Here is a 27,256-nt window from a genome sequence, read left to right as displayed (position 1 = left end):
ATTTTTGTGAAGACAGACAACGTTCATAGAGCTTTGAGCCAAATAATGAGTTACTCAAGTGTTGGTTAGTAGTATTGCTCTCTGGGCATTGGTATAGGGGAATCATGAGAGGATTTGAGGCAAGACACATTATCTGGGCCCAGTTCACAAGCTGTGTGACACCAGGCAAGACACTAGTCCTTTCTGGGCTTTCAGCTAAAATGAGAGAGCGTTAGATACATCTTTTTCCAGTTTGGCCATTTTCTAACTTACTTGCATGCCCCACCCTCCTTGCCTGACACCCATCCCTCACAACTTCTAAGAATACACTACAGAAAAGTCTCTGGCCAAGACCATGCTGGCCTTGTGGCCAACTCATTTCTTCTTTCCCCAACAACCCACCTGACCAGAAAGTTGTTTGGGGTAAGCACTCCTGTACCATGCATTAAAGCATCTAGCAAAGCACTCTACTGGAATCGTGCCTAAACATCTCCTCCACTGGTAGACCACAGGCCTGCCAGGACAAAGACCATGTCCCTCTTATTCACCACTGTATCCCCAGTCCCTAGTACAGAATCAGGCACATAGAAGGTGCTCGATAGGTATTACTGTTTGAATAAATACCCCCAATCTATTTTACTATTTATCGTTTCAGGAAACCCACAGTATTTGTTACTTAATGCTGTATAATAATAAAGTATCTCAATAATAAATCTCAATGTAATAAATAATAAAATCTCAAGAGTTTCTCAAAACTTACTGGCTTAAAACATTAATGATCACTTCTTATCTCCAAGTTTTTGTGGGAGAGAAATTCAGACAGGGCGCAGTGAGGTTGGCTTGTCTCTGCTCCACATCTGGGACCTTGGTTGGAAGACTCAAATGCTGGGGCCAGAATCAGCTCAGTTCACCACCCGTCCAGTGGCTGAGGCCAGCTGTTGCCCGAGAGCCAAGCTGAGCTGAGCTGAAGGTATCGCCAGGTCACCTCGTGTCACCTCCGCCATGCGGCTTGTGCTTCCTCACAACGTGGCGGCTCGGCTCCCAGGGTGGGCGTCCTCAGAGAGTAGGAGACAGCCTCCTTTAAGGAGAGAGACAGAGGATATGTCACCTTTTAATGACCTAGGCTTCAGGCGTCATCCCATCACTTCCACCACCTTCTATCCATGAAAAGCCTGTCACTACGTCCTGCCCACATTAATGAGAAGGTAATTAGACTCTGTCTTCTGAGAAAAGTGGTAAAGAACTTGCACATCTACTTTAAAACAACCACAACCACTTCGTTAGCACAAGAGGCAAGATGCCTGATGAAAGCTAAGTGTCTGGAGAAGCAAGAATTCAGTTCAAATTATTAGCTGTGTGACTTGAGGAAATGATTCTCTGAGGCTGGGTTTCCCCACCAAAACAATGAATAGATTGCAATTATTGGTCCCTGGTGTTATCCACCAGCTTAGAGTCTTCTTGCCTCAGTTCAGTTCAGTCCAGTCTCTCAGTCGTGTCTCACTCATTGCAACCCCATGGACTGCAGCACGCCAGGCCTTCTTGTCCATCACCAGCTCCGGGAGTTTACTCAAACTCATATCCATTGAGTCAGTGATGCCATCCAACCATCTCATCCTCTGTCGTCCCTTTCTCCTCCTGCATTCAATACTTCTTGCCTCAAGATCTTAAAAGCATTCCCTCTTAACTAGCCTTTATTTATTTTGGCAGGATCACATGGCATGTGGGATCTTAATTTCCTGACCAGGGATTGAACCATGTTCCCTGTATCGGAAGGGAAGGGTCTTATTCACTGGACCACCAGACAAGTCCTTTAACCAGCTTTCTTGAAGTCCATTGACCCTTCCCATTTCTGATCACCCCCGGTTTCTGACACTGGAGGCAGCAAGAGGTTGCTCCTGGATCTAGGGGCCCCAGGATTCAGACACCAGGGGCAACTCTAAGGAACAGATGATAAACCACTGAGTACCTCGGGATTCTCCAAGGCCTTTTCAGTCCCAGCCCTGGGGACATTGAGAAACAACAAGCAGCAATCACAGCCTAAGGAAGCTGAATCTGTCTGCCAGGGGGCCCAGGAAGCTGCATTTACTTTTTCACTCTAACTGCTGGTGGAGGGGCAAAGGGAAGAGTCTCAAAGCATGTACCGTCACCCCAGCTGTCTCATTTTGGTATTTTGGTCAAGTTCCTTGATTTTGCTCCTGGTTCAGGCCACCACTTTGTGGAATGGGGAGGAGCAGGGAGGGTGTCTTGGGTCTCCGCAGTCCTGCCCACCCCCCACCCCGCCACGCCCTGCACACAACAGGTGACCCGTACTTTCGCCATTTTTCTGGGCCGGCTGATCCTCCCTAGCCATCGCCTCCCATGGGTCACGGTCCTAAGACCCAGGCGCAGCACCCTCACCGCGCCCAACCCCCACCCCGCCACCGTCGTGTGCGTCAGGGTTCCCAGAGTCCAGGGAGGCCCACAAGGGGAGAAGCCGGCGCACCCCGCTATCGCCGGTGCAGGTCACGGGGTGGAAGCGGATGGGTTTTTAAGCCTTCACTTGCAGAGGTCGTGATCCTGACCTTTGGATAGCCTCCTCTCAGGAACACGCGCGCTGGGAGGTCTCTGCTCACCCAGTGGGAAGACCTCGGCTGACAGATGGGGGAAACCGAGGTCCACAGAGGGCAGTGATCTGTTGGACGTCCCCACGCGAAATCAACCACTGAATCCGGTCTAGGACCCTGGACTTCCAGGCCATAGTCTAGTTTCTAGACCCTGAGCGCCCCAGACAGGCAGTCTCCCTAGGAAGTATCCAACAGCTAGCCTTCCAAGCCCGGAATCTCCGTGGAGTTTGCGCTCGCTTTGGCACGTTGCGAACACTTCTCACGCCCCCACCCTCCAGGAGCTCTGCTCCGGCTTCGCGGCTCCCAGAGAGGGGATAAGAAGGGAGCACACGCCCACCGGCGTCCCGGTCATGACTTGGGGGTGAAGAATGGCTGCGGGAGGCGGAGGCCCCGGCGGGGACGCGCTGGCCCTTTAAGGGGGGGACGGAGCGCATGCGCGGCGCGGGCCAGAGTCGAGCCGGGTGGGCGGCAGGCCGGCAGAGTACCCCGCCGCCTGCCCGCTCGGTTGGCCTAAGCTTCGCCGGAGCCGAGACCTGCGCGGGGACCCGCGCGCGCGCGCAGCAAACTGCTCTCGGGGGACTAGCGTAGCCGGCCCTCCCAGAGGCTTTGCCCCTCGGCTCCGGCTTCCTCCGCGGACGTGGCTGCGCGAGCCTCCAGGCTTGCTCTCCCCGCCCCGCGGTCCTGCCTCCAGCCCTTAGCCAGGGGAGGCGGGGGTTCCGCGGGAGGCCGAGCGAACAGCCGCGGAGCATCCTTTGCCCGTCGCGGCCGCGCCACCGCCCATGCTGCAGCCGATCCAGGGCGGCGACCCTGTGGCCGCAACCCGCCGCTCGGTGACCCTACGCACCGCCCGAGCGTTCCCAGCTGAGGCCCGGGACCGGGACCCGCGCCCCGCGATGGCTCGGCTGGCGCAGCGCGGCGCCGGGTGCCCGGCATCCGCCCGCTGATACGCGCCGGGCTGGGGACCGGCGGGGCCTGGGCGCTCCCCGCTTCGCCTCCCCGCCGCGCCCTTCCCGGGGGGCTCCACTGCTCCTGCCCGGGGCGGGGGTGCGAGAGGACAGGAAACCAAGACAAAGCCCACTTTGTGCGGGGAGTTGGCGGCGGGCGTGGAATGTGCGCGTTGGCGCGCGCCCCCTCCCCGCGCCCCTGCCAGCTGCGAGTCTCGGCTCCCAGACTCGTCGCATCCGAGAAATCGCGTCCCATCGCCGCCCTGCGATCCGGGGGGTCGCGACCTCGGAGCCGACTCCCGGCCTGGAGTCGCCTCGGCCCCCCACCTCTGAGCACGCACAGGTGTGAGCGTGCGGTATTTTGTAGAGGAATTTGTTGCTCTTCAAAAAACTGGGACCTGGGGCGCCCGGTCGGCGTGGGCACTCGTGCCTCGACCCTTTCGTGGCCGCAGATCTGAGCTGCCTGGCCTCAGTTTCCCTCCGGCTTTTCTCCTCGGGCAGCCCAGACTGCTGTCCGGTATTGTTCTCGCTCTCAAAGGGGGTGGGGGGTGCTTTGGTGAAAGCTGCCAAGTTGAGATGTATTCTCTACATCCCGTTTTTCAAAAAGAACCAGGCTTCTAAGGCTCACCCTGGACAACCAAGCCCCTCTGCCCAGCACTTCACTTTGAGGCACTGATTTTTACCCCCTCCGCATCAAGTAGTGTTTTATTGTACGGAGCCACGCCCTGGTTTCTTAAAGGTGCCCTGCGCTCTGTTTGGCCATGTGTTATCTCTGCAGCTGGTGTGTGGGAGGCCTCCTGTGAGCCACCTTTTTTTTTCTTTACCCCTGCCTGCTGCTACGTCCTCCCACCCACCAGTCAAGGATTTGGGGATGCCAGGGGGGAAGAAGGTTGTCGGGGGCGGCAGTACCGGCGCTGCCCCCACTGCCGCGGCTGTCCCCTCTGGGGTCCGGCGTTTGGAGACCAGCGAAGGAGCCTCTGCCCAGAGAGATGATGAGCCAGAAGAAGAAGGGGAAGAGGACCTACGAGATGGAGGCATCCCCTTCTTTGTTAACCGGGGTGGGCTGCCTGTGGACGAGCCCACCTGGGAAAGGATGTGGAAACACGTGGCCAAGATCCACCCCGATGGAGAGAAGGTGGCTCAGCGGATCCGCGGGGCCACGGACCTGCCCAAGGTGAGGGCTTTGTTTGGGGCTTGGCGGGGGGCAAAGGGTGGGGGGGAGCTAAGGTTTTAGTGACTTGGGGGCTTCCAGAGCAAAGTGCCACTTTTTCTGTTGGGGTAGGGAGTTACTGGTAAAGTGTTAAAAATATAGATAGGTTGAACCTGTCCAGAAGAACTTTTACTTAATTGCCATTGAGGCTGTTTTGTGAGGTCCACATGCCCTGTTTCTAGGAGTGTCCTCCTCCGTCTCTTAAAATGCCCATGTGTTGTGGGCAGAGCAGCAGATAAACTTAATAACACTAACGGGTGCCTTGACATCTTATTCGCTAAGCCAGAGAGCAGTGGGCAGAGAATGAATGACTGAGGACGGTCCAGGATTTCAGATATTGAGTAAATATTTTCATGTGTTTCGCTGAATTCTCCAAGAGCGTTGTGCATGAAGTGCAGTTTGAGGACCCATTTTTACAGACAAGGAAGCTGAAAACTCAAGTAGGAACTCAGGGCTCCATAGCCAGTAACTGACAGGGCTGAGTCTCTCCCCACAGGTCTTCCGTTTCCAGGGCCTCTGCTCCGTAGGACATGAGGTTCCAGGGCAGTTAGAAGAGGGCCGTGGAGAGGGGCAAAGTTCAGGCATTTTTCTGTGCATGGCAAAAACGAAGTGCAGTCACTTTTCACGACGACTGGCCTTCAGCTGTGTCACCATGAGGGCCAAGGCAGTCTCATTCATCTTTGTCTTCCCAAGGCCTCCTGTGTGCCTGGCACAGAACCGGCACTTGTAAGCATTTGCTGAATGAAAGAGTATTTGAAACATTCTGTGCCCTATAGTACTTGGTGGAAAAACACGCCTGATTTTTTTCCCCCCAAAGTTATGGTTCAAGACTAAGGAAATACTCTCTCAAATGCAGAGACCTGAAATTCCCTAAGAAAAGTCAGTTGGACAGAGGTCGGAGCCCATGCTTATGCGTACTTGCCCAGGTGAGAAGGAAGGGACCAGAGAGTGGCAGTTAAGGTGGATTAGACATGGAAACAGGTGGCCTGTTTTGTTCTCTTTTTACTAAGTTATTGGTAGAACCATCAGAGACTATCTTCTGGGACAAGCTGAATTCAGACAATCCCCAGGTTGAGAGTTGAGCTACTGCCTTATATTTTCAAGGGAAATTGAATATGATTTGATTTTGAATGGCTACATAATCACCTTCTGAGCTAATTCAGAATTAACTAATTCCCTGTGGTTGGCCATTGTTTCCAATAATTTTTTCTTAAAATGAACACTGTGGTGCCCATTCTACAACATAAATTTGGGGACTCACCTCTGATTATTGGAGAAGGAAATGGCAACCCACTCCAGTATTCTTGCCTAGAGAATCCCACGGACAGAAGAGCCTGGTGGGCTGCTGTCCATGGGGTCGCAAAGAGTCGAACACGACTGAAGCGACTTAGCAGCAGCAGCAGCTCTGATTATTTCCTTGAGATAAATTCCTGGAAAAGGAAGTATGGCATCAGAGGATAAGGACATCTGTTCCAATCACCCGCCTAGTTATAAACTCAAGCAGACCCCTGTTTGAGCCACAGTTTTCTCATCTGAGGTTGAGAGTGGTGTTGATTGTAGTGAAGTTAAATGAGACAAAATGTGTTAAAGCATTTTTTTAATATATTAAAAAAAAAAATTTGTTCCAGGTCTCAGTTGCACATGCAGGATCTTAATGTGGCATACAAACTCTGAATTCCTGCATGTGAGATCTAGTTCCCTGACCAGGCATCAAACCCAGGCCCCTTGCACTTTGAGTGGAGAGTCTTAACCACTGAACCACCAGGGAATCCCTATATTAAAGCATTTAAGAAACTGTAATGCCTCAGACTGGTACTGATTACTGGGTGTTCATTCCCTCTGTCCATACCCTTCATCAGGAGGGGCAGCTAGGTCTCACTCAGCATTTGTCCCAGTGAAGCCAGAGCCACATGCTTCTCCCACATGAGCAAGTCAGGGATTAGCAGATGGCTCTCTAGCCATCCTGCTGATGTCTAAATCAGGCTCTGGGAGAGTGTGAATGGTCCTCTGTAGAACTGTCACCACTTCAAGGGACTAAAAACAAAATTGACGAGCTTATTAGCCACTGGTCTTGTAATGTCATCTCGTCATCTTCAACCTTCACACATAGAAAGGAAACTGATGAGGGAATAACGCTATTGTCTGTGGGGGGTGTCATGACTGACAGGAGTGTGGAAGGGATTTTGTGAGAGGATTGAGAGAATTGAAACTCTCCCTCCTCAGTCAGTTCAGTTCAGTCACTCAGTCATGTCTGACTCTTTGTGACCCCACGGACTGCAGCACACCAGGCCTCCCTGTCCATCACCAACTCCCAGAGCCTTCTCAAACTCATGTCCATTGAGCCAGTGATGCCATCTAACCATCTCATCCTCTGTCATCCCCTTCTCCCGCCTTCAGTCTTTCCCAGCATCAGAGTCTTTTCCAATGAGTCCGTTCTTTGAATCAGGTGGCCAAAGTATTGGAGTTTCAGCTTCAGCATCAGTCCTTCCAATGAATATTCAGGACTGATCTCCTTCGGAATGGACTGGTTGGATCTCCTTGCAGTCTAAGGGACTCTCAAGAGTCTTCTCCAACACCACAGTTCAGAAACATCAATTCTTTGGTGCTCAGCTTTCTTTATAGTCCAGCTCTCACATCCATACATGACCACTGGAAAAACCATACCTTTGACTAGATGGACCTTTGTTGGCAAAGTAATGTCTCTGCTTTTTAATATGTTCCATCATAGCTTTTTTCCAAGGAGCAAGCGTCTTTTAATTTCATGGCTGCAGTCACCATCTGCAGTGATTTTGGAGCCCTGAAAAATAAAGTCAGCCACTGATTCCACTGTTTCCCCATCTATTTACCATGAAGTGATAGGACCAGATGCCATGATCTTAGTTTTCTGAATGTTGAGCTTTAAGCCAACTTTTTCACTCTCCTCTTTCACTTTCATCAAGAGGCTCTTTAGTTCTTCTTCGCTTTTCTGCCAGAAGGGTGGTGTCATCTGGAGAAGCTCTATATAGTCAGCAAAAACAAGACTGGGAGCTGACTGTGGCTCAGATCATGAACCCCTTGTTGCTAAATTCAGGCTTAAATTGAAGAAAGTAGGGGAAACCACTAGATCATTCAGGTATGACCTAAATCAAATCCGCCTCCTCAAACCACAGGAAAAGTGTGGGGGGGCAGTTTCCTCTATCTTGGCCCAGAGCAGGAGTCTTGGCCCCAGAGTCTGGGCAGAGTGGAGATGTCCAGGAGGCATCAGGGTCTGATCCCAGAGTGCCAGCAGCGTGGACCCAGCACTGGGTTGCCCCAACCCCCACCCCAAGGGGCCCTGCCCTGAAGCTAACACAGAGGCAGCAGAGGTTACACCGTAGTGGGACCAGGAGTTTGTGCTAAGCCACTTCAGTCGTATCCAACTCTTTGTGACCCTCTAGACTGTGGCCCACCAGGCTCCTCTGTCCATGGGGATTCTCCAGGCAAGAATACTGGGTGGGTTGCCAGGCCCTCCTCCAGGCAGGTTCTTTGCCACTAGCACCACTTGGGTAGTCCGCCAAGAGTTGGGGGGATAGAATAATGTTTTAAAAAGACCAGGTGAGCCAGAATTCAAAATGGGGAGATTTCACATCAGAATCCAGATTTTTTCAGGAAATGAGAAGATCTGAGAGCAGAGAATCTGTGACCCCACATGGCGCAGGCAGCTGGGGCTGAGGGCTGGTTCCCCTCCCCCAGGTGGCCGCAGACCCCCACCTGCTCTCTCAGTCCACCTTCCCTGTTTATGTCACCAGTGCGGCCCCTGCAGGTGGTTGAGTCTGAGGTCCCTGCAGTGTAGTGTAATAAAACATTGGATCCACCGTGTTGAAATCCTGGGTCTCCAGAAAGGAACGCAACCTCCTCGTGCCTCAGTTTCCTCAGCTATAAAATGGGCATAAGCGCAATACCCACTTCTGAGGGGTCACTGGGAGGAATTGATGAAATAAAGCCTGTGAAGTGGGTGAGCTGTCATACGTACTCAGCAAATAGAGTCTGGAGAGACCACCCCACGGGCACTTTTGAGGAGATGTCCTCTAAAAGGGTGACACCAGTATGTTAACGGGCGACAGTTCCTAAAAGGATCGCAGATCCAGGAGCCATTTGTGTTCCTTTGTAAGACTGTCTCCTTGATGTTTCAAGCTGCCTCTAGCTTTTTTATTTTAATTATTATTTATTTATTTTTGGCCGTGCTGGGTCTTCGTTGAGGCACATGGCTTTTCCCTAGTTGCGGCCCGTGGGGGCTGCTCCCTGTTGCGGTGCATGGCTTCTCGTTGCAGTGCTTCTCTTGTTTCAGAACATGGGCTCTAAAGTGCTCAGGGGCTTCAGTAATTGCAGCACGTGGGCTTAGTTGTCCCACGGCACGTGGGATCTTAGTTCCCGGAGCAGGGATCAAACCCACATCCCCTGCATCGGTAGGTGGATTCTTAACCACTGGACCACCAGGGAAGTCCCCTGCCACCACCTTTTTAAAAGCCCAGTGGTCAGGCATCCAGACCCAGCTGCCCAGGTTCTTCTGACTGCGGCTCTAGACATTGAGCTCCTGCAGAAGGTGAATTTGGACATCGCCCCTCAAAAAGGCAGTACTGCCAGCGTCCTCATGGGCTGACCAGTGTCTGACATGCCCAGGAATAACAGCGACAGTGGGCAGGAGCCAAGTCCCTGCCGTGTGCCCGTCCCTGTCCCAAGACCTGGCTATGCAGTGTCTCATCTAGGCTCTGAGGTTGGTTTTGTTTTGGCACCCACTTTACAGGTGAGGTGTCCACGGCATGGAGACGGTAAGGATCTTGCTTCCAGACGGTAAACTGCAGGGCTGGGATTTAGACAGCGATGGGCTGGTTCTAGGCCCAGGTCTGTCAGCCTCTAGGATTTCTTGCTTCTTGTCCACACACTCAGCTGCAGGCTGCCTGACCTCCCCCAAGACTCCTTTCTGTTCCTTAATAGGACTCAGGATTTCAGGGGGTTCCTGGAGCCAAGGTAACCCTGGGCCTTGGTAGTAGAGGAGGAGTCATTCCTGGATGGATCTGGGCCAATATCACTTTCCTCCACTGTACCCCACTTAACCCCACTGCTCTGCAGCAAGGGAGCATTTCTGGAGTTCCTGGTTTGGGGTGGGGGTTGAGGGATTGCCAGCCCTCCAGTAGGTCTGATTATTTGGATATACAGACTCTCACCTGTTTGTTTTGTTTTTGTGAACATTCAGAAGAAAGATGCTGGCCTGTTGGTTGACATGAGTTAACATGTCACAGCCGTCAGCTCCCTCCAGCTATGCCACAGTGGTGGTGTCCTTTAAGGCCCTACTCATGAATCCAGGGTCTTTCTACACTTTTTTTCTGGAGCCCTTTAGTTCTTACAGAGCCTCTAGTTCCTGGGTCCTGTGTCTAGATGGCAGGTGATACCCTCATGGTACCACCCGGCCCTGGCCCAGGGTTGGCTTGTGCAAGCTTGCTCAAAGGATTCTTGGACTACAGAGCCCTCCTTGTTTGAAATGTCTCGGGGGAGGGTGTACTTACAGTCTCTACCCCAAGCTCCTAGAAGTCACTAAATGCCCTCATGGGAAGTGGAGATGACTTGCCTGGGACCTTCCACCTGAAAAAGCCAGGTGCTGTGCCGTTTATAGTAAATGGTTCCGTCATTCCTCTGATAGCTCTCCCACCCTGTATCCTTGACCCAAGGAGTCCAGCCAGGCCCTCAGAGAGTTCTGGAGCCTGTCTTGTACATGGTGGCCGGGCAGGAAGACAGAGCACTCCCCATCTGGGGCTGTTATCCCCCTGCTGATTTTAAGCAGTGGCCACAGTTTGGGCAGCAGTAGCATTACTTTGCCAGACCTTTGCCAACAAAGGTCTGTCTAGTCAAGGCTATGGTTTTTCCAGTGGTCATGTATGGATGTGAGAGTTGGGCTATAAAGAAAGCTGAGCGCTGAACAATTGATGCTTTTGAACTGTGGTGTTGGAGAAGATTCTTGAGAGTCCCTTGGACTGCAAGGAGATCCAACCAGTCCATCCTAAAGGAAATCAGTCCTGAATATTCATTGGAAGGACTGATGCAGAAGCTGAAACGTCAATACTTTGGCCACCTGATGCAAAGAACTGACTCATTTGAAAAGACCCTGATGGTAGGAAAGATTGAAGGCAGGAGGAGAAGGGGGCAGCAGGTATGAGATGGTTGGGTGGCATCACCGACTCAACAGACATGAGTTTGAGTAAACTCCGGGAGTTGGTGATGGGCAAGGAGGCCTAGCATTCTGCAGTCCATGGGGTCAGAAAGAGCTGGACACAACTGAGCGACTGAACTGAACTGAACTAGGGGGGTGTGAAAGGGGAAGTAGCTGCCTCCAGACCGAGGTGTCAGCGGCTGGGGACTGCCCAGACCGGAAGGAGGGGGCCGGCAGGGCTGGGGAAGAAGTTCATGCAGAGTCGTCTCCTGGGCAGGGCTTTCTCCCTTGCGCCTTGGCCCTTTGGGGCAAGTAGGTGCCTGTCAGAGGCTGTGGTGCCATCAGGAATCACTGGTGTTTCACTTCCTTCGTGTCAGATCCCCGGCCACCTTACTTGAGAGGCTGTGCCCGCACCGCCCCATAGGGAGCGCATCCCTCAGCCCAGCCCCGCCATGGGCTCCCGCTGGACCTGGCCCTTCCCTCCCTGTACAGATGGATGCGCTCAGCAGCCCCCACCTGCTGGGGAGTAGGCTGAGGCCTAAGGGTGGCAGGGTGGGGCCTCGTCATGTGAGGAGCCCTGAGGCCACCTCAGAGCTGCCAGTGCTGGGAGCCAAGGGGGACCCCAGGGGGCTGGGCCATGGACCTGGAAAGCTGGTTCCTCTCTACCCAGGAAAGCCCGACCTGTAACCCCAAGGACCTGGTGGGTGCTTCCCTTGGCTTCTGAGCCACACTTGACTTGTTGCAGCAAACTGCCAGCCTTCAGGCTCCCCAGGCCGGAGCGGGTGGCCTGGGGACACACACCCAGATGTGGCTGCTTTTCTGACAACTGCAGGGTTGCCGAGGGACAACTCCAGGAGGCCACAGAGCCTAGCCTGACTGCCAGCACCTGGGCAGCCCAGGCTGAGGGTTCCCAGTCCTCACCCACCCCTCCCCACCACACCCCCACTCTCCCCGTGACAGCCCCTTCTCCCCATGTCTGGCCAAACTCTGGAGAGTCTAATCCGGTGAGGAGGACTGTCCAGATGCCCGGTTAGCCATGCTGCTGTAGGTGTGGCACTGGCAAGACAGGAGAGCCAGGGCTCCTGCTGCCTCCATGGAACGCTTCCAAAGAGGCTAGTCCCCGGCAAGTCTGTCCCAAACCACATTCTCCCCCTGCACGTCCTTCTTTCTCCCAGGGGAGCAGGAAGGCCTGGCCATTGTGCTCTGATACAAAATGCAGTGGGGCGACACCACCTGCTGAGGGTGTGCTCACCAGGCACAGGGACACCTGGTCAACTGGACTTTGAACCAGAGTTGAACCCCAAACCCAAATGAACTTAACTTCAAGATCAACATTCCTGGGGACACCTTGAAGTTCATGAAATGTAAAATTCTAAGCAGTCAGCCTGTGTTTTTTTCTAAAATTATGAAAGAAGCATAAAATTGGAATATCGACATAAACTCCAGATCAGAAATGCCGTCAAGGGCTAGGAGGGTGAGGAGTGGCCAATGGGAGGGTGGGGGTTGGGGGGGAGAGAAGCTCAGCGAAGGAGGGAGCGGGGAGCTCCTCCTTGGGACGTGGCTTCTCTGGGGGCTAATCTGGGTGTCCAGCGGGCTGGAAGCTCCAGGGTAAGCCTCCCTCCGTGACCAGAGCTTTCTCTCTCCGTGCCCAGATCCCCATACCGAGTGTGCCTACGTTCCAGCCCTCCACGCCCGTCCCTGAGCGCCTGGAAGCAGTGCAGCGCTACATCAGGGAGCTGCAGTATCCTCCGTGGTCAGAGTCACGGCCGCCATCCGGCTGGTCCAGAGCCAGCTGGGGCTTGTTTCCAGACAGGGCCGGAGGGCACTGGGCCAAGCAGCTGCACCCCACGACTCCAGGGGGTGCCACTCACACGGCATCTCTGAACCCCCGGAGTCGTGCGCACAGCGCATGTCCTCCCGGGTATCGGAGCGGGTTTGTCTGATGAATGCCACACCTGCTCTGGCCTCCCTGCTTCCTGCGTCCTCCTCCGTGTGATGGGGTCAGGGTGTCCTGAGTGACCTGCTCGTGGAAGCCTAGTCCAGGTCCACTGGCCCAGACCTCCTCTGCTGACCCTCTGGTGCCAGCAGAGAGAGAGAAGGGGGAAGCTCCCTTGGGGCTGTTTAAAAACTGGTCTAAAAGAAGTATGTGTTGGGGGAAAGGGTGTGTGTTGGGGGGAGGTAGCAGGTAGATGTTGGAGAAGGCAATGGCAACCCACTCCAGTGTTCTTGACTGGAGAATCCCAGGGACGGGGGAGCCTGGTGGGCTGCCGTCTATGGGGTCACACACAGTTGGACGTGACTGAAGCGACTTAGCAGCAGCAGGTAGATGGAGGAGAAAAAGGACTTTTATGCTCCAGGAGACAGCTTCCACATCTTGGACGTATCCCCTAGTTCTGCGCCTTTTTCCTCCCTGGCAGAAGGCCAGCTGCCCAGCAGGGGAAGAGCCTTGGGACGCCCCCAAGCCTGGGATTCCCCGGTGTCTCTGAGCTGGGCCTCTCCAGCCCTGGGCCCTGCCTGGAGCTCTTCCACCTGGCTCCCTCTGACCCTCCTCGCTGCTGATTCTGTCCAAGATGGCAGGACCCCTAAGGGCCAGGCATGGGTCCTAAGCAGAAGAATAGTCAGACTGGTTACTGAAAACTGGGTCCAGCCCAATTTGGGGGGAGAGAGCAAGGGGCAGAGATGGGGACTGGTGGCCTGGAGAGGGGCCGGTTAGCTTGGGAGCAGCACCCAGCAACAGAGCCGCACAGGAATCCCACCCCAGCCTTCTCCTGTCCGTGTGTGCTGTTTCTCACCAATTGGAACATAAAGTACTGCTGAGAGCTGTCCAGGGCTCAGGCTTGTCTCCCGGCCCTGGCCAATGGCTGCCTTCTGCCTGGCTTCCTTCCTGGAGAGGAAAGCTGGGAACAGAGGATGAGTGAGGACAGAGAGGGGCCCTGTGGGGGAAGGAGCCAGCAGCGTGCTGTGCCCTCCTGTCCCTTCAGACGATCACACCCTGAGCATCCTCTGTGGGGTCTTTACCCGGCCTGCACCCCCGAGGAGTGCTGGACCCCCGGGGTCCGGATGGGGGCAGAGGGACACGCCTCTTCCAGATCAAGCCAGAGAGCCCTTAACCAGCACCCGCAGGTACAATCACACAGGGACACAGTTCTTTGAAATTAAGAAGAGCAGACCTCTGACAGGGTAAGTGTGGGGAGCACAGGTCCCTCTGCACCAGGTCACAGACCCTGGTCTGGTTGGGGCCCCTCTGTCACCTGTGGGTGGAAGCTTATCAGGCAGGCAGAGAGTCTTCCCAGGAGAGCCCACCAGCAAAGCAGGTACCACCGTGGGACTCCCCTTAGGACGTCCTAAAGAGGGGATTCTAGCCAAGATGGGCAGCCAGGGCTCCCTTGAGGAAAAGGAACCCCAATATCCATGCTGAGCCAGGAGGGAGAACCCCAGTATCCATTCTGAGCCAAGAGGGTGATGGCAGACCACCTGCTTGCCTTGGTGATGACAGAGGATGGTCCCAAGTGGATGTCTGTGTGTGACCCTTATCTTCCTTTTAGGAGAGGTCGGCCTCACAGGAGAGGGTCTTCCCCCTTCTCTCTGTTCCCTGGCATCACCCCCAGTTACCTTCTGGACTTGATTCTGGGCATTTGGTACAAGGCCCAGTGATTGAGCTGCAGGGACCCTACTGGGGAGAACACTGCATGTCTCACTTCCCATTCTGCCCCCCAGGTGTAGACCCCTGGCTGGATTCACCCCCATGGAAACCCTTAGGGCAGAGTGGAGTGGAGAGTGAATACCACAGGTGGGCCTGGGGGCTCAGCCCAAAGCTGTCTACAGGTTTAAAACCCTGTGCTTTTATGATGAATATGAATTTTACATCTTGCCCCACATATAATCAATCCATGATCACTTCCTTATGAAAAATGCTTTAGATGGTTTATTAGCTAAATTACTTAATTACCCCTTCTCTAAGCCCTCGGGGGGAGAGCAGCCTTCCTCACCCCAAAGCTTTGCTCTTGTTGTCCTGTGCCTGCTGAGTGTGCAGGCCCAGCTCCAGCCTCATGGGATGGAGGAGTCTGACACCCTGCCCTGCAAAGCCAGTGGCCAGGCTGTATTCCCAGGGCCAGGGGGCAGCATTTGGTGAGGAGGGAGGAACCAGGCTTCAGAGATAAGTCTGTTTTAAAGTGGCCTGAATTCCAAGTTCAAGAGCAGATGGGGGAGTCACTGGGCAGCTAATTCCCTGAGACCCCATGTCCAGGCTCCAGGGAGCTGGCTAGCCATGGAGGAGCAGTTACAACAATCAAAGGCTCTTCAGAGAAGTCACAGTTCCATCGGGTGTCCACTGTGCTCCAGAAGAAACAAGATCAGTGCCAAGGTCTCCGGCCTCTTTGGCATGCTATCCCATGCACTCCCCAAACACCATCTTTACAGGAGGCCCCCAGCCCAGTGGCTTTCAAAGACCTGCCTACCACTGCACGCCACCCCCAACCACCCTCCCCTCCAGAGGACTCTGCAGCAGGACTCTGAAGGAAGAAGGAAATGGAAGGACAGAAGGGAAAGGGGAAGGGCCTCTTTCCTTATCTTCAGTGGTTGTCTCTTCTCTGACCCCTTAGGCTCAGGAAGGATGTGAGGGGGAGGTGCTGGGCTTGAGCTGCGGCAGCTTGGAAGGCAGGGGAGTCTTTGTCCATCTAGTCTACCTCCCAATGCTCCTTCACCAGAGGGGACTGGAGCCTCTGTCCTAATGACTCTGCCTTCCAACCCCCCAGGCTGATGGACCTGGCCAAGGAAATGACCAAAGAGGCTCTGCCAATCAAATGCCTGGAAGCGGTGATCCTGGGAATGTATCCTTCCTCTGAGAGGTCTGGGAGGGGGTGGCCAGCTACTCACACCTCCAGGGCCATCTTCCTCCTCTGGAAGGGCCCTCCCAGCTCCCTTTCCCAGAAGTCACGAACTTGGCCCCAAAGTGAAGGAGTTTGAGGGGGGCTCAGTCTCTTGCACCTCAGTTGCTAACTTCCAAGGCTTACTGGGCAGCTTTTTTTTTTTGAGCAGTGGACACAGTGACCCTGTTCTCCAAACCACAAATCACGGCTCATGGTCTCATAAGGCTGCTGTGCTATTTCCAAGAACCAAAGAATCCGGGAGAAGCAGGTTGGATGCCCAACTGTTGGCATTTCCAAGACATGTGGATCTGTGGAGATGGTGGACATCCCCTGATCTTTAAATGTAAATCTGCATATTAAAAAAATAATAAAAAGGGTTTCTCAGTCTCTCCCCCACCCAAAGGGTAGAACTGGACCTATAGCTGGATCACCAGAGTAGTTAGGTAGGACAGATGAGGCCCCTAGAGGGGGCACCCAATATCCCCAGTTAAAGCAAAGTTAGGAGACTGGCATGTGGCCATTTCTCTGTCGTAAGTGGTTCCTGCCTGAATCCTACCTTGTTTAATTACAGAAAATTTTAACCTCATATAAGCATAAATTAACATAGTGCAGCCCATGTGCCCATCACTCAGTTTTACCAATTCAAGGCCAGTCTTGACTCATCTTTTCCCACCCCACACTCTTCCCTGTACCTATCAAGGCTTGTAAATATTCCATCTACCACTCCTGGAGTAGGCACTGGGCTCTGTGCCCAGCAGGGTGAGGGGGCAGGTGCCTAATGGAACAGGGAGGAATCGTTTGCTCAGATGGGTCAGGGAGAAGACAACGCTCACAGGCCAGGAGCACAGCTTCTCTGTGGGGGATCAGAGGGGGTACTCCCCACTCCCATAGACATACCTGCCTAACCTGTACAAAGAGAGTGCAGGGGTGGCCCCAGTCCTCCTCCCTGAGGGCTAATCCCTCTGTGGCAGTCCTTTGCTGCCCAGAGAGACCCACCAGCATTGCCCTGTCCAAAGGGTTCTCTGCTGGGATGAGTGTGAGGCCAGCCCAAGGACTCCAAGCCGCTGCCAGCGCCTCCTTCACCACCCCACATTTGCTTCTCCTTCAGGACCACGCTCCAAAGTGGAGGTTCCCACCCCCTTGTAGGAGGGAGACCCTGCTCCCCTCCCCATGAGCACACAGAGAAGCTGGTCCAGATGGGATCACATGGTCCCAGAGGCCTTCCAGGGGTTATCTGCTGGCTTGTGGGCAGGAGGAAAATAGGAGTAGCCCCCCATCTGGACAGGACACCACCCTGCTGTCCCCATAGAACTGCCACGGCCCCCTCCTGAACACAAGGGACGCTCTGAACTAAGTCTGTTCCTGGTCTCATCCTCACTGCACTCAGAGTCTGCACCTGGCTCATCTGTGTTCCCAGTCATTTGCTTGCAAGGAGTCAGGCCTGGTGAGCATGGCAGTGACTGCATGCAGACTGCAGGCTCAGGCCAACCTGGACCTGAATCCTAGCTCTGCTATCCTCACTGTGGCCTCAAGCAAGTTCCTTAGCACCTCTGAGCCTCGGAGTCCTCCTCTGCAGAGGGGACAATGGCAATGCCATCCCACAAATTTGTTAATACAGTTAAACGACCAGGAGCACACTGGACACTGGACACAGTGTCGACCTGGTCTGTACACCAAGCTTTTATCCTGTTCATCTCATTCTCCCCGTTTGTTCAAAAAAGAGTTTTGAGTGCCTGTCATGTGCCATGTCTGTGCTGGGCCCCAGAGATACAGCAAAAAATAAAAATAAATGACAGACAAGGTGGTCCCCATTCTCAAAAGTTTACGTTCTAGCTAGGGAGACAAAAAATAAGCAAGTAAACCAAGAAATAAGAAAAATAATCACAGATTGTGGTGATGTGCCATGGGGAATATTAGAGCAGACTTGCTTTAGGAAGGGAGGTCAGGGGTCCCAGCCAAGCCTGAGAAGGAGCCAGCAGGGCCCGAGGAGCAGCCAGAGAAAAGAGCTGGTGTAGACAGTCCTCCGTGGAGGTTGGAGTGGACAGCTGACGGCCCCCCAGGCTGCTGGCAGCCTTGGTTTTATCAGAAGAGCAGCAGGCACAGTATCTACGCATGGAGGGGTAGGGGCGGTGAGAGAAAAGAACAGGGTTGTCTGTGCATCTGTGATGCACACGTGTGTATCAGCACGTGTGAGAGGGAGGGCAGGGGTGAAGAGGGCTGTGTGTGCGACAGAGGGGAGGAGGGAGGTGAGGGGGAGACAGACAGGCTGGTGGACGGAGGGCCTGTCTCACCCTTCCTTCACCCCACCACTCTGGAAGGCCCGGCATTTCGAGGTGCCCTACTCACTGTTACTTGGTGAGGGCTGCTTGACGTCATGGCAGCAGCCGGTAATCACTGAGCACCCTGACCCATAGAGATTGAGTTCACTGAGTGCCTACTGTATGCAGGGCCCAAGTCTGATGACAGGATGTGGATGAGCAACACCCACCGTCCGTGCTGGGGAGCTGGGGTCCGCACTGGAGAGCTGGGCTCTGGGGCGGCTCACACAGCCTCTCCCGGGTGGGGTAGGTGGGATGGGGTCGCCCAGCCCCGCTCCTGCTTCTAGCCGTTTCCTTAGCTGCGGCGGCGCGGCCAGTTACCTCACCAACAGCATGCCCACCCTGGAACGCTTCCCCATCAGCTTCAAGACCTACTTCTCAGGGAACTACTTCCGCCACATCGTGCTGGGGGTGAACTTCGGGGGTCGCTATGGGGCGCTGGGCATGAGCCGGCGCGAGGACCTGATGTACAAGCCGCCGGCCTTTCGCACGCTCAGCGAGCTCGTGCTGGACTACGAGGCCGCCTACGGCCGCTGCTGGCACGTGCTGAAGAAGGTGAAGCTGGGCCAGTGCGTGTCCCACGACCCGCACAGCGTGGAGCAGATCGAGTGGAAGCACTCGGTCCTGGACGTGGAGAGGCTGGGCCGCGAGGACTTCCGCAAGGAGCTGGAGCGGCATGCCCGCGACATGCGGCTCAAGGTGCGTGCGCACTGCCCTGCCCGGGGCACCCAGGGCCTGGGCAGGGGTGGAGGTGGAAGGGCAGGGGTGGGGGGTGGTGGTGGTGGAAGGGCAAGGGTGAGGGCAGAAGGGCAGGCGTGGGGATGGAAGGGGTAGGGGGTCAATGGAAATGTAGGGCTGAGGGTAGAAGGGCAGGGGTGGGGAGGAAGGGCAGAGGTGGAGATGCCGCTTCCTAGAGGCTCACTCTTCCAGGGAAGTCCCCCCTTCCTCCCCCATCTTCCCAACCCACCATCCCCACCCCCATCTTCTTGGGAGGAGGTGGAGCCAGGAGTTGGGGAGGTGAGGGTAGGAAGTTTCTGGGCTTCGCTCAAAGGTCATTGCTGATGAGACAGCCACCTCAGGTGGGCAGCCCTGGGGAGGCTCTGTTTGGGCTGCAGGGGAGCTGGGCTTGGGCCTGGGTAGGGGTGCTGCCATCCAGGTGGAAGGGCTGCGAGTCAAGGCTGGTGGGGAGTCATGGCCTGTCTGGAGGGAGTGGTATAGTGTGGGCTGGGCAGTAGCTTCCATCACCCCTGTCATCCCGACTCTTGACCCCCAGCCCCAGGGGGAAAGTCAGAAAAGAGAAGCGGGTCAGACTCTGGGGAGACAAGGAGGGACGGCTCCTTCTCCCTCTTGCCCAGCCACAGTGAGCAGGGGTCATGAGGGGGAGCTGCTGGACCCAAAATAGTGGGCTGAGCTGCTGAGATGTTTGTCCCCCTGTACTTGGGGGTGCCTTCCGTGGGGCCTGCTGGCCCCTCCCCTTTGCCCAGTCTCTGCAGCTCTGCGCTCTGCCTCTCCGGGCAGCCTGGGGCCATAGCCGTGACAGTGGCAGTTTCACGCCCATTGCTGCTCCCCAAGACTGCAGGAGGGCCGCAGCAGGCAGGGGGGGACACTGAGGTGCAGGGAGCCCAGAGACTTGCTTGCAGCCTGTGGGCGGCAGATGGGCCTGTGGCTCAGTCTCCAGATGGGGAACCCCGGCACGTCGCAGGTGCTTTCAGGAGTCCCGGCCGCCCTGCCCCGCCAGTCCCCAGACCAAGACCTTGGGGTGACAGCTTCGGTGCCTTCCTTCCCCAGGGCAGCTGCAGGTGACCCTGCTGCTTTCGGGGGCTGCCCTCCTCCCCTCCTGAGCTGGTCCTCCCCCCTGTCCCTCCCTGTGGAAGTCTGGGTGCTCAGCTGCCCAAGTGTCACCCCACCTTCAGGGGAGCAGGTTGGATCTAGAGCTGGAGCCAGCATTACCTAACTTCGAGTGCTGTGTTTCCCAATCTGTTTGGTGCTTAAGACTTCCCATGTTATTTGCACCCCTCTCCAGCACCTGTCCTGTATACCCCACATTTTGAAAATTCAGCTCAAAGGGACTGTGTCGCCTAAGTTCACTTGCTCCACCCACCTCCTTTATTCCCCTTCATCAGAGGTATAGCCACTAGTCTGAGCTTCTGATTAACTGGAGATAACCAGTGTCACCTGTGGGTCTTGTAGGCTCCCAGCCCCAAGCTCAGACACGGGCTGCTTCTCCGGCTGGCCCCTCTGCCCGGCCTGAGTAAATGCCCCTTTTCTCGGGGGCCACCATGAACCCTCCCCAGTCACTGCTGTCCACGTCCATGCTGTTTCAGGGGCTCATGGAGTTTGGGCTGCCCTGCTGTGGAACCCCCAAGGCCCTGGCCACTTTAGCGCCTGGGAAACAGGTTCAGGAAGACCCCGAGACAGGGCAGAGCAGGGCTTGAGGCTTCCTGGGCTCTGCCCAGAGCAGCTTTGGGGCTTGTGGCTCTGTCAGGACAGGACAGACTCTGGGGCGGTCCTGGAGCAAGTCTGTGTGTCTTCCTCCCCACCCAGATCGGCAAAGGGACCGGCCCTCCGTCTCCCACCAAGGACCGGAAGAAGGATGTGTCCTCCCCACAGCGGGGCCAGTCCAGCCCCCACCGCAGGAACAGCCGCAGCGAAAGGCGGTGAGCCCTGGGTTTCCCCTTTCCTGGAGGAGTTGGGGGTGGGGGGAAGGTGCAGAAAAAGGCTTCATCCTTTCCGCTCATCTTCCCCTCCCTCTGACCTCCCCTCAAGCTCTTCGCATTCCCACCCTTCTCTTTGTCGCCCCCACTGGAAGGGTGGGTTTGTTCATATGTTGAAACAGCTACAATGAAGTCCCGTTTCTCCAGGGAGAAGGACATCTCTGGCCCACTGGTTACCCTGTGTGGGCACCCTGGTGCCCAGCAGGAGGCCGACGGGGGAAGGTCCGAGGCCACAACTGCAGAGCTGCAGAATAGGCTCTGGGGGAGGGATGGTAGAAGGGTGGGGCCCAGCCAACAGTGAGCTCTTCCAGGAATATCGCTGGAAAAGGTTTTAACCTCAGATGGCAGCCAGTTGGTGGCTTTGAGCGTAACCTTTGCCCCATGAGAGTCTGGGTTTTGCCTGTAACCGGCCGGCAGAAGCATTCGGATAAAGCACCCAGCGGCCTCGTCAGATTTGTCTCCTCTGTGTCAGTGTGGCTCTTGCTTTAAAGGTCATTCTGGAGACACCTCCAGGTTATATGGGGTTCCCTGGTGGCTCAGATGGTAAAGCGTCTGCCTGCAATGCAGGAGACCCAGGTTCGATCCCTGGGTCGGGAAGATCCCCTGGAGAAGGAGATGGCAACCCACTCCAGTATTCTTACCTGGAGAATCCCATGGACAGAGGAGCCTGGTGCACTACAATCCATGGGGTCGCAAAGAGTTGGACACCACTGAGCGACTTTACTTTTTCACTTTTCTGGAGACACCTCTCTGGTGTCAGGGGCACCTCGCTGCCTCCCATAGCCAGCCTCCTTCACTTTGACCTGGGAGGCTGTCAGAGAGAACACAGGGTCCCTCACAGGGATTCACTGTTACTTTATCACTTAACTGCAGCCAGAGTCGCTGACCTCAGTGAAGAGCAGTAGCTCCTGAGAGAGTGTGGGGCCCACACTCAGGCTCGCAAGGGGGGTTGGGGGTTTCCAGAAACGCACTTCCTCGGGGACCCTTCCTGCTGCATTTGGGACACCTTGGAGAATGGGGAGGTGGGAGTTGGGGGGCAGCCACCCTGGCTCCCTGCTCTCCCACCTCCCGGAGAGGCTGCTCACCCTTTCCCCTTCCTCTCTTCTCCCCTCCCTGCAGGCCTTCCGGTGAGAAGAAGCCTTCAGAGCCCAAAGCCATGCCAGACCTCAATGGGTACCAGATCCGGGTATAAGGCGGGTGGCAGCGCCCCCTGCCTCACCCACTTCCCTGGGGACCAGCATCCTCCAGCCAGACCAGCCTCGGTCCTGGGGAACGCGGGGCTGATGACGGGGCGAGTGTGTCCCAGCTCAGCTTCCCAAGCTGCTGTCCCTCTGCTGGGCTAGGCCCTCTACCTGTGGACCAAGAGGCAGTGAAGAGTTGAATTCTGAGGTTTTAACTTGATGACCTGAAATTTAAAGTATTGGGGAAAAAAAACTTAAAAACTAGTGGATCTGGCCAGGGGCCGGAAAGCCAGTGCTTAGAAGATTCTAAGTGTCGTGGGGCTGGGTGAGGAGGGGTTGCCGGCTCTGGCTGGTACCCCTGCCCGTGTGTCTGGGGTTTGGGTCCATCCTCCCCATGGGAAACCTCCCAGCTCCGCTCGGGCCGTGGCATGACAGGGGAGCGATGTTTCTCCAGTCCTGTCTGCCCTGGCAGCATCATGACCCAGGGAAAGGAAAGCAGGGTAGGAAGCACCCCGAGAAAGGTCTGCATGGTCCATATCGGGAGCTTAGCACAGGCCCCGTGTGCCCCAAGAGCCAGAGTGTGTGACCCAGGAGGGCCCTTGGAGCCCCATGGACAATGCTACGTGGGTGGACACTGCCCAGTGGCAGCGCCTAGTGCTGGGATGCGCTGGACGAAAGCCCGGGAGAGAGCCGCTGGGGGAAAGAGTTCCCAGACCCCTCCTTGGCCCCCTTGTTCAGCCCAGCTCTGCTTGTTGCTGCAGCTGGGGCCTCCCTGCAGAGGGGCCGGGCTTGGCCGGTGGCCCAGAGAAGAAGCACTGGGCTCAGCGTGCCTGTGGGGATCTGAACAGACCTGGTGGGTCCACAAACCATGGCTGAGGACGGGGTGGGACCCTCAGGCCTGGGTCGGGAGGCCCCCAGGGACTGCTCCCGCTTCCTGTTACCTCAGCCCTTGCTAGGGAAATGATGACCTGGCCACGGAGGCCTGTATCCCAGCCCCCGCTCCCTGTTTAGCAGCCTGGGTTAGGTGTGGAGGGCCCAGTGATGATCCGGCCTGGGGCATGAGGCAGCTCCTTAGGGAAGGGCCTGAGCTGCTGGAGTCTGCACCATCTGCCTGGAGGGCAAGGGAGAAGTTGTGGAGACAAGTTGGCGGAACTGGAGGAAGGTTCTGGAGGCTCAAGCAACAGCAGAGGTGGAAGGCAAAGGGTGCAGTGTGGCCACTGGGGAGAGGCAGAGCCCAAGAACTGGGGGTTGTAAGTGAGAAAAGAAGGTGAGGGAGAGTTTAGAACCACGGGGAGTAGTGAGTTCCCCTTTGCTGGAGATATTCAAGCAAAGATTAGATGGTTGCTTGTCATCTAGAAAGCTATAGACCGGATTTAGGTTACGGGAGGATAACTGGAAGAGATGACCATTAAGGTTTCTTAATACTGAGACGCAACTGTCAATAAGGTTGCCTAGGAACTGAGGGCCTGACTGAGCTCTGAAAGAGGAAAAGCCCAGAGTTGTGAACTCAGATTCCCCCAGGGCCGAGCAGCTGATTGAAGGAGGGCTGCAGGGCTGGGTGGGGACTGTGGCCAACTAAAGAAGGCCAGCCTCAGCCGCTGGTGCTCAGCGGATCTAAAGGCAGGCCCTGCATACCAGATGACCAGATGTTTTTTCATTGCAGAATTCTGAATTTTTATGTGAAATATGCAGATTTTTAAATGGTGGCAATCAACTCAGAAAATTTAAAAGCCCAACCCGAAAAAGAATGACTGTCTGTAATCTTAAAGAGAGTAGTAAGAGCTTGGGCTGGGGAGATGGATGCACTGAGTTGGCGTGGAGATGGAAGGGATGGAAGTTCTAGGTGTCCCAGAGCAGGCTGGACATCCGAGGGCAGCATCCTCGCCACAGCGGCTGCTCCCAGATGAGCAGCTGCCTCCTTCCCACCCGACTCTCCCTGCAGACCAGAGACACTCAGTCGTGTCCAACTCATTGCAACCCCATGGACTGTAGCCTGCCAGGCTCCTCCATGGGTGGGATTTTCCAGGCAAGAATATTGGAGTGGGAGGCCATTATCCTTCTCCAGATCTTCCCGACCCAGGGATCAAACCCAGGTCTCCCGCATTGTAGGCAGACGCTTTACCGTCTGAGCCACCAGGGAAGAGGGGTGGAGTGGAATAAAAACAGTGCTGTTCTCAGTCTGCTGGGGAGATGGATGAGGCCTGAGGAGCCAAGAAAGGGAGAGATGGAGACAGGATGCGTCTGCTGACGCGGGTGCCCACCAGGAGAGGCACCGAGCTGGCAGCTCTTCAGACCAGCAGATCTTGGCCCAGAGTCAGGCCAGGCAGAGAAGCCGGCTGCTCACTCCCTTGGGTTCCTCCTGGCTCAGTGGACCCTTGGCAAGGTGCCTAAGCAGCCTGCTGGGCTACATCACGGCCAGAGCAGTCTGGGGGCCACTGTGAACCCCAACTCAGCCTCCCATCCCATCCTAGTTTTCAGGAGGGGGGGCCCCACGTTCACACCTTCACCTGGGACAGAGATGGATCCATTTGGGAGGCATGAGGCTGAAAACAGGGCCTTTTGTGGGTGTGGAGGCAGGTGCCTTGTGATGTCCACCAGGCAGGTGAACCACAGAGCTTGAGGGTGAGACGTGAGAGGGGGTGCTGGGGTCAGGGATGTGGGGGAGAGCTGCTCCTGGCACGGGTACCCAATGGGGTGCTCTGGTCCCCCGTCTCCCTCCCGAGCCCCTTGGGGAGAAGGAAGCAGAATGCAGCCCCAGCCCCAGCTGCTGTCTGCCGGGGGAGGGAGCCGACGCCCCCACCAAGAAGCCCCTAGCACCTCCCCATTTCCTCGCTGAGACCTCGGGCCTGTGGACACCCACGGGATACAGCGGTGCTTTTTTAATTTATTTTTTAACACATTTCAAATATATGTAGCAAGCCCTCCTCCCCTCCTGGGCGTGTTTACACAGGCTCTGCTCCGCGCGGGGCCGGCCTGGCTGCAGAGTTTCTGGGGAGGCAGGGTGCAGGGACTTGGGGCCTTAGTCACCATCGTCAGCATCACCTCATCTCACTTCCCATGAGAGACCAGGCCCGGCTCCTCCAGACTCAGGGCTGCCTCCCAGCACTCGGTGTGGGCTCCTCTGTCCCTGGGGGTCGGGGCTTCTGGCTGGGGAGGGGTCAGGGGAGGTCAGAGAAAGCTGTGTGATGAAGGTGGGCTGGCTCAGCCGGATAGTGACTGCTCCCCAAGGCCGGGCTGCCTGTACCCTGTGCGGCCTGCCAGGTCAGAACACTGGGAACCTGGGTTTCTAGCCGTGTCCCACCCACTCACACCTGCGGGTCCTCTCCCTCCCGTGGCCTCAGCAGAGTCACCATCCCCTGGCCCCGCTCAGCAGCCACCCCATCCTTCCTGAGCGTGGCCAGGTACGGAGAGCTGCACCTCCCACCCCTAGGTGTCATGACGAAGCCTAGGGCCAGCCTAGCTGCAGGGAGAGCCCGAGTTTGGCCACATCTGGTTGCTGACCCTGGGTCATCTCACAGCATCCTCCCCTCCCCGCCGCTTCCAACTTGGACTTGACTTCCTGGCCCAAGGACTGGGTCTCCTTCTGACCAGGAGTGTGCCCAGAGGCCTGTGTGCCTGGGTCCCTTGCCTGGGTGGTTTTCAGCTTAGCTTTGTTGGCTTCCCCCAGGCCCACCCTCTGGCCTCGAAGTACAAGGAAAGTGTGAGCTGGGGGCCTAGCCTATGGACTGTGTTCTGAGTGCCAGAGTCCCGCTGTGCTGAACTCCCCACCTCCCTCGTCCCACTGAGAAACCAGGGAAGGGCAGGGAGGTGTGCCCTAAAGAGGGGTGCGTGGGGTAGGAGGGGAGGTCTGACCCAGACCAGGCAGGGCTGGCCAGGTGCTAGCTGCAAGTCTGTCGGTATTGACCCCACCCCCCTACCCCCACCCCATCTTGGTGCTCCAGAGTCCCAAGTTTCCCGTTTTCTTCCAAGTCTGATGAGAGGAGAGATCGGGTGTGCTTGGCCTGGGGCTTGGTGATGGTGTCAGCTGGCTGCCGTGTTGTACTGGACTTGTTGTTCTCGTATCAGTATTGCCCCCTCCTTCCCCTTTTACACTTCGTCTCATTCCTGTTCTCACTTTTTCCTTGAAAAGAATAAAGTCTCCCCCCAGCTCAGCTGTGTGGGCTGTAAGCCTTGTCTTCTTCCCTCCAGGAGCTGGGGCTGCAGCCGCCCCACCTCCCACTGTCAGCCACGGCAGCTCTGGGGGGATGGGGTGGGGGTTGGGGGTAGAACCTGATCAGAGGTTGAGGGGAGCCCCAAACCAGTCATCAGGACACCTCGCAGCCCCGGCAGTCATGATAAACTTCTGGGGTCCCAGACTGTCACACCCCTCAGCCTGCTGAAGCCACTTGGCCCTTTTTACTTGTCTGGGAGATCTTTCCTGCTGACTGTAAAAGAAGCCCTTTCTCCTTCAAACAGCCAGTTCCGCCCCCCTGGAGGCCCCAGGCGCATTCCAGAGCCCAGCTTGTCCTCTCCTAGTCCCCAGCCATCCACCAGGAAGGAAGGAGGAGGAAGGCTGGGTGTTCTCCTGGGAGAGGAGGCTATTTCAGAAAACCATAGCAACGGGGATCTCAAGTCCCTTCTCACCACGGTCGCCAGTGCAGAACCTATGGAGGTTAAAGACACAGCTTGGAAAACACCCCTGGTTCTACCCGTTACCCCTTCTTCCTCTGCATTGTCCGTCCAGCCCTGGACCTCTTCCCAGGCTTTAAGGCAAGTCCAAACAATTGCAAGCTGACCTGCCCAGAGGCATCTTTTCCCCTGTAACCCTTGCTCCCTACTTCTCTGCTCTCCTTTCGTTCAGCTTGAAAGGAAACCCTAGGCTTAGGAGAAGGGAGCGTATTTCCTACTTCTTATCCCAGCCAATCCCCAGAAAGCCCTAGCACAGCAAGACTCCCTCACTTTCAGGAGCGTTGTGGTGAGGCGTGGCCACTGGGAAGAGGAGAGGTGGTCTGTTGGGATCCATGAAGGGCTTGGACTGTACACCATTAAAAAGAGGCAGTTATTTACAGGATCATTTAAATCCAGCTTAAATGATACCAAAAAACGAGCCTTTCAATAAAGGTAACCAGAGTTTGTAAATAACTGGGCTTATACCCCCTTCACACAAAAGGCAGTGTGTGAAATGTACATATTCAAGTCCAGCTGGTAAAGGGCCTTGTAGGTGGGTTTCAGTGATGCGGGCTCATATACCGTGGGCCCCTGGACTGCTCTCATACATAAAGGGGCTGAGTTAAGTG

General features: G+C 55.8%; 1 protein-coding gene, 1 long non-coding RNA gene and 1 other non-coding gene across 4 annotated transcripts in view; 2 read left to right on the top strand and 1 right to left on the bottom strand.

Moving 5' to 3' along the window:
* The window catches only part of LOC138989454 (uncharacterized), a 30,509-nt gene extending 27,622 nt beyond the window's left edge, over nt 1–2,887 (bottom strand). The window contains exons 1-2 of one of the 2 annotated variants that reach the window (XR_011465757.1): nt 2,541–2,887; nt 740–1,057 (exon numbers count right to left, since the gene is read on the bottom strand). This is a non-coding gene — a long non-coding RNA (uncharacterized lncRNA). The remainder of the gene's footprint in view (nt 1–739; nt 1,058–2,540) is intronic. The other variant, XR_011465758.1, reaches the window with a different exon arrangement.
* A 196-nt stretch (nt 2,888–3,083) lies between these two features.
* VASH1 (vasohibin 1) lies at nt 3,084–26,131 on the top strand. Its single transcript, XM_005889624.2, has 7 exons — nt 3,084–4,700; nt 12,552–12,640; nt 14,023–14,079; nt 15,654–15,728; nt 18,403–18,784; nt 20,630–20,742; nt 21,919–26,131. Exons 1-7 carry the CDS (start codon nt 4,398–4,400, stop codon nt 21,989–21,991), a joined length of 1,092 nt encoding a protein of 363 aa, XP_005889686.1. The 5' UTR covers nt 3,084–4,397; the 3' UTR covers nt 21,992–26,131.
* Nucleotides 21,325–21,396, top strand: TRNAC-GCA (transfer RNA cysteine (anticodon GCA)). Its single transcript has one exon. It is a non-coding gene; the product is annotated as a tRNA-Cys (tRNA).
* Nucleotides 26,132–27,256: the final 1,125 nt, after the last annotated feature.

Source organism: Bos mutus, chromosome 10, assembly GCF_027580195.1.
Source record: "Bos mutus isolate GX-2022 chromosome 10, NWIPB_WYAK_1.1, whole genome shotgun sequence".
Taxonomy (NCBI): domain Eukaryota; kingdom Metazoa; phylum Chordata; class Mammalia; order Artiodactyla; family Bovidae; genus Bos; species Bos mutus.
Note: the sequence above shows the minus strand (reverse complement) of the source record. Positions and strands in the feature narration are given on the sequence as shown.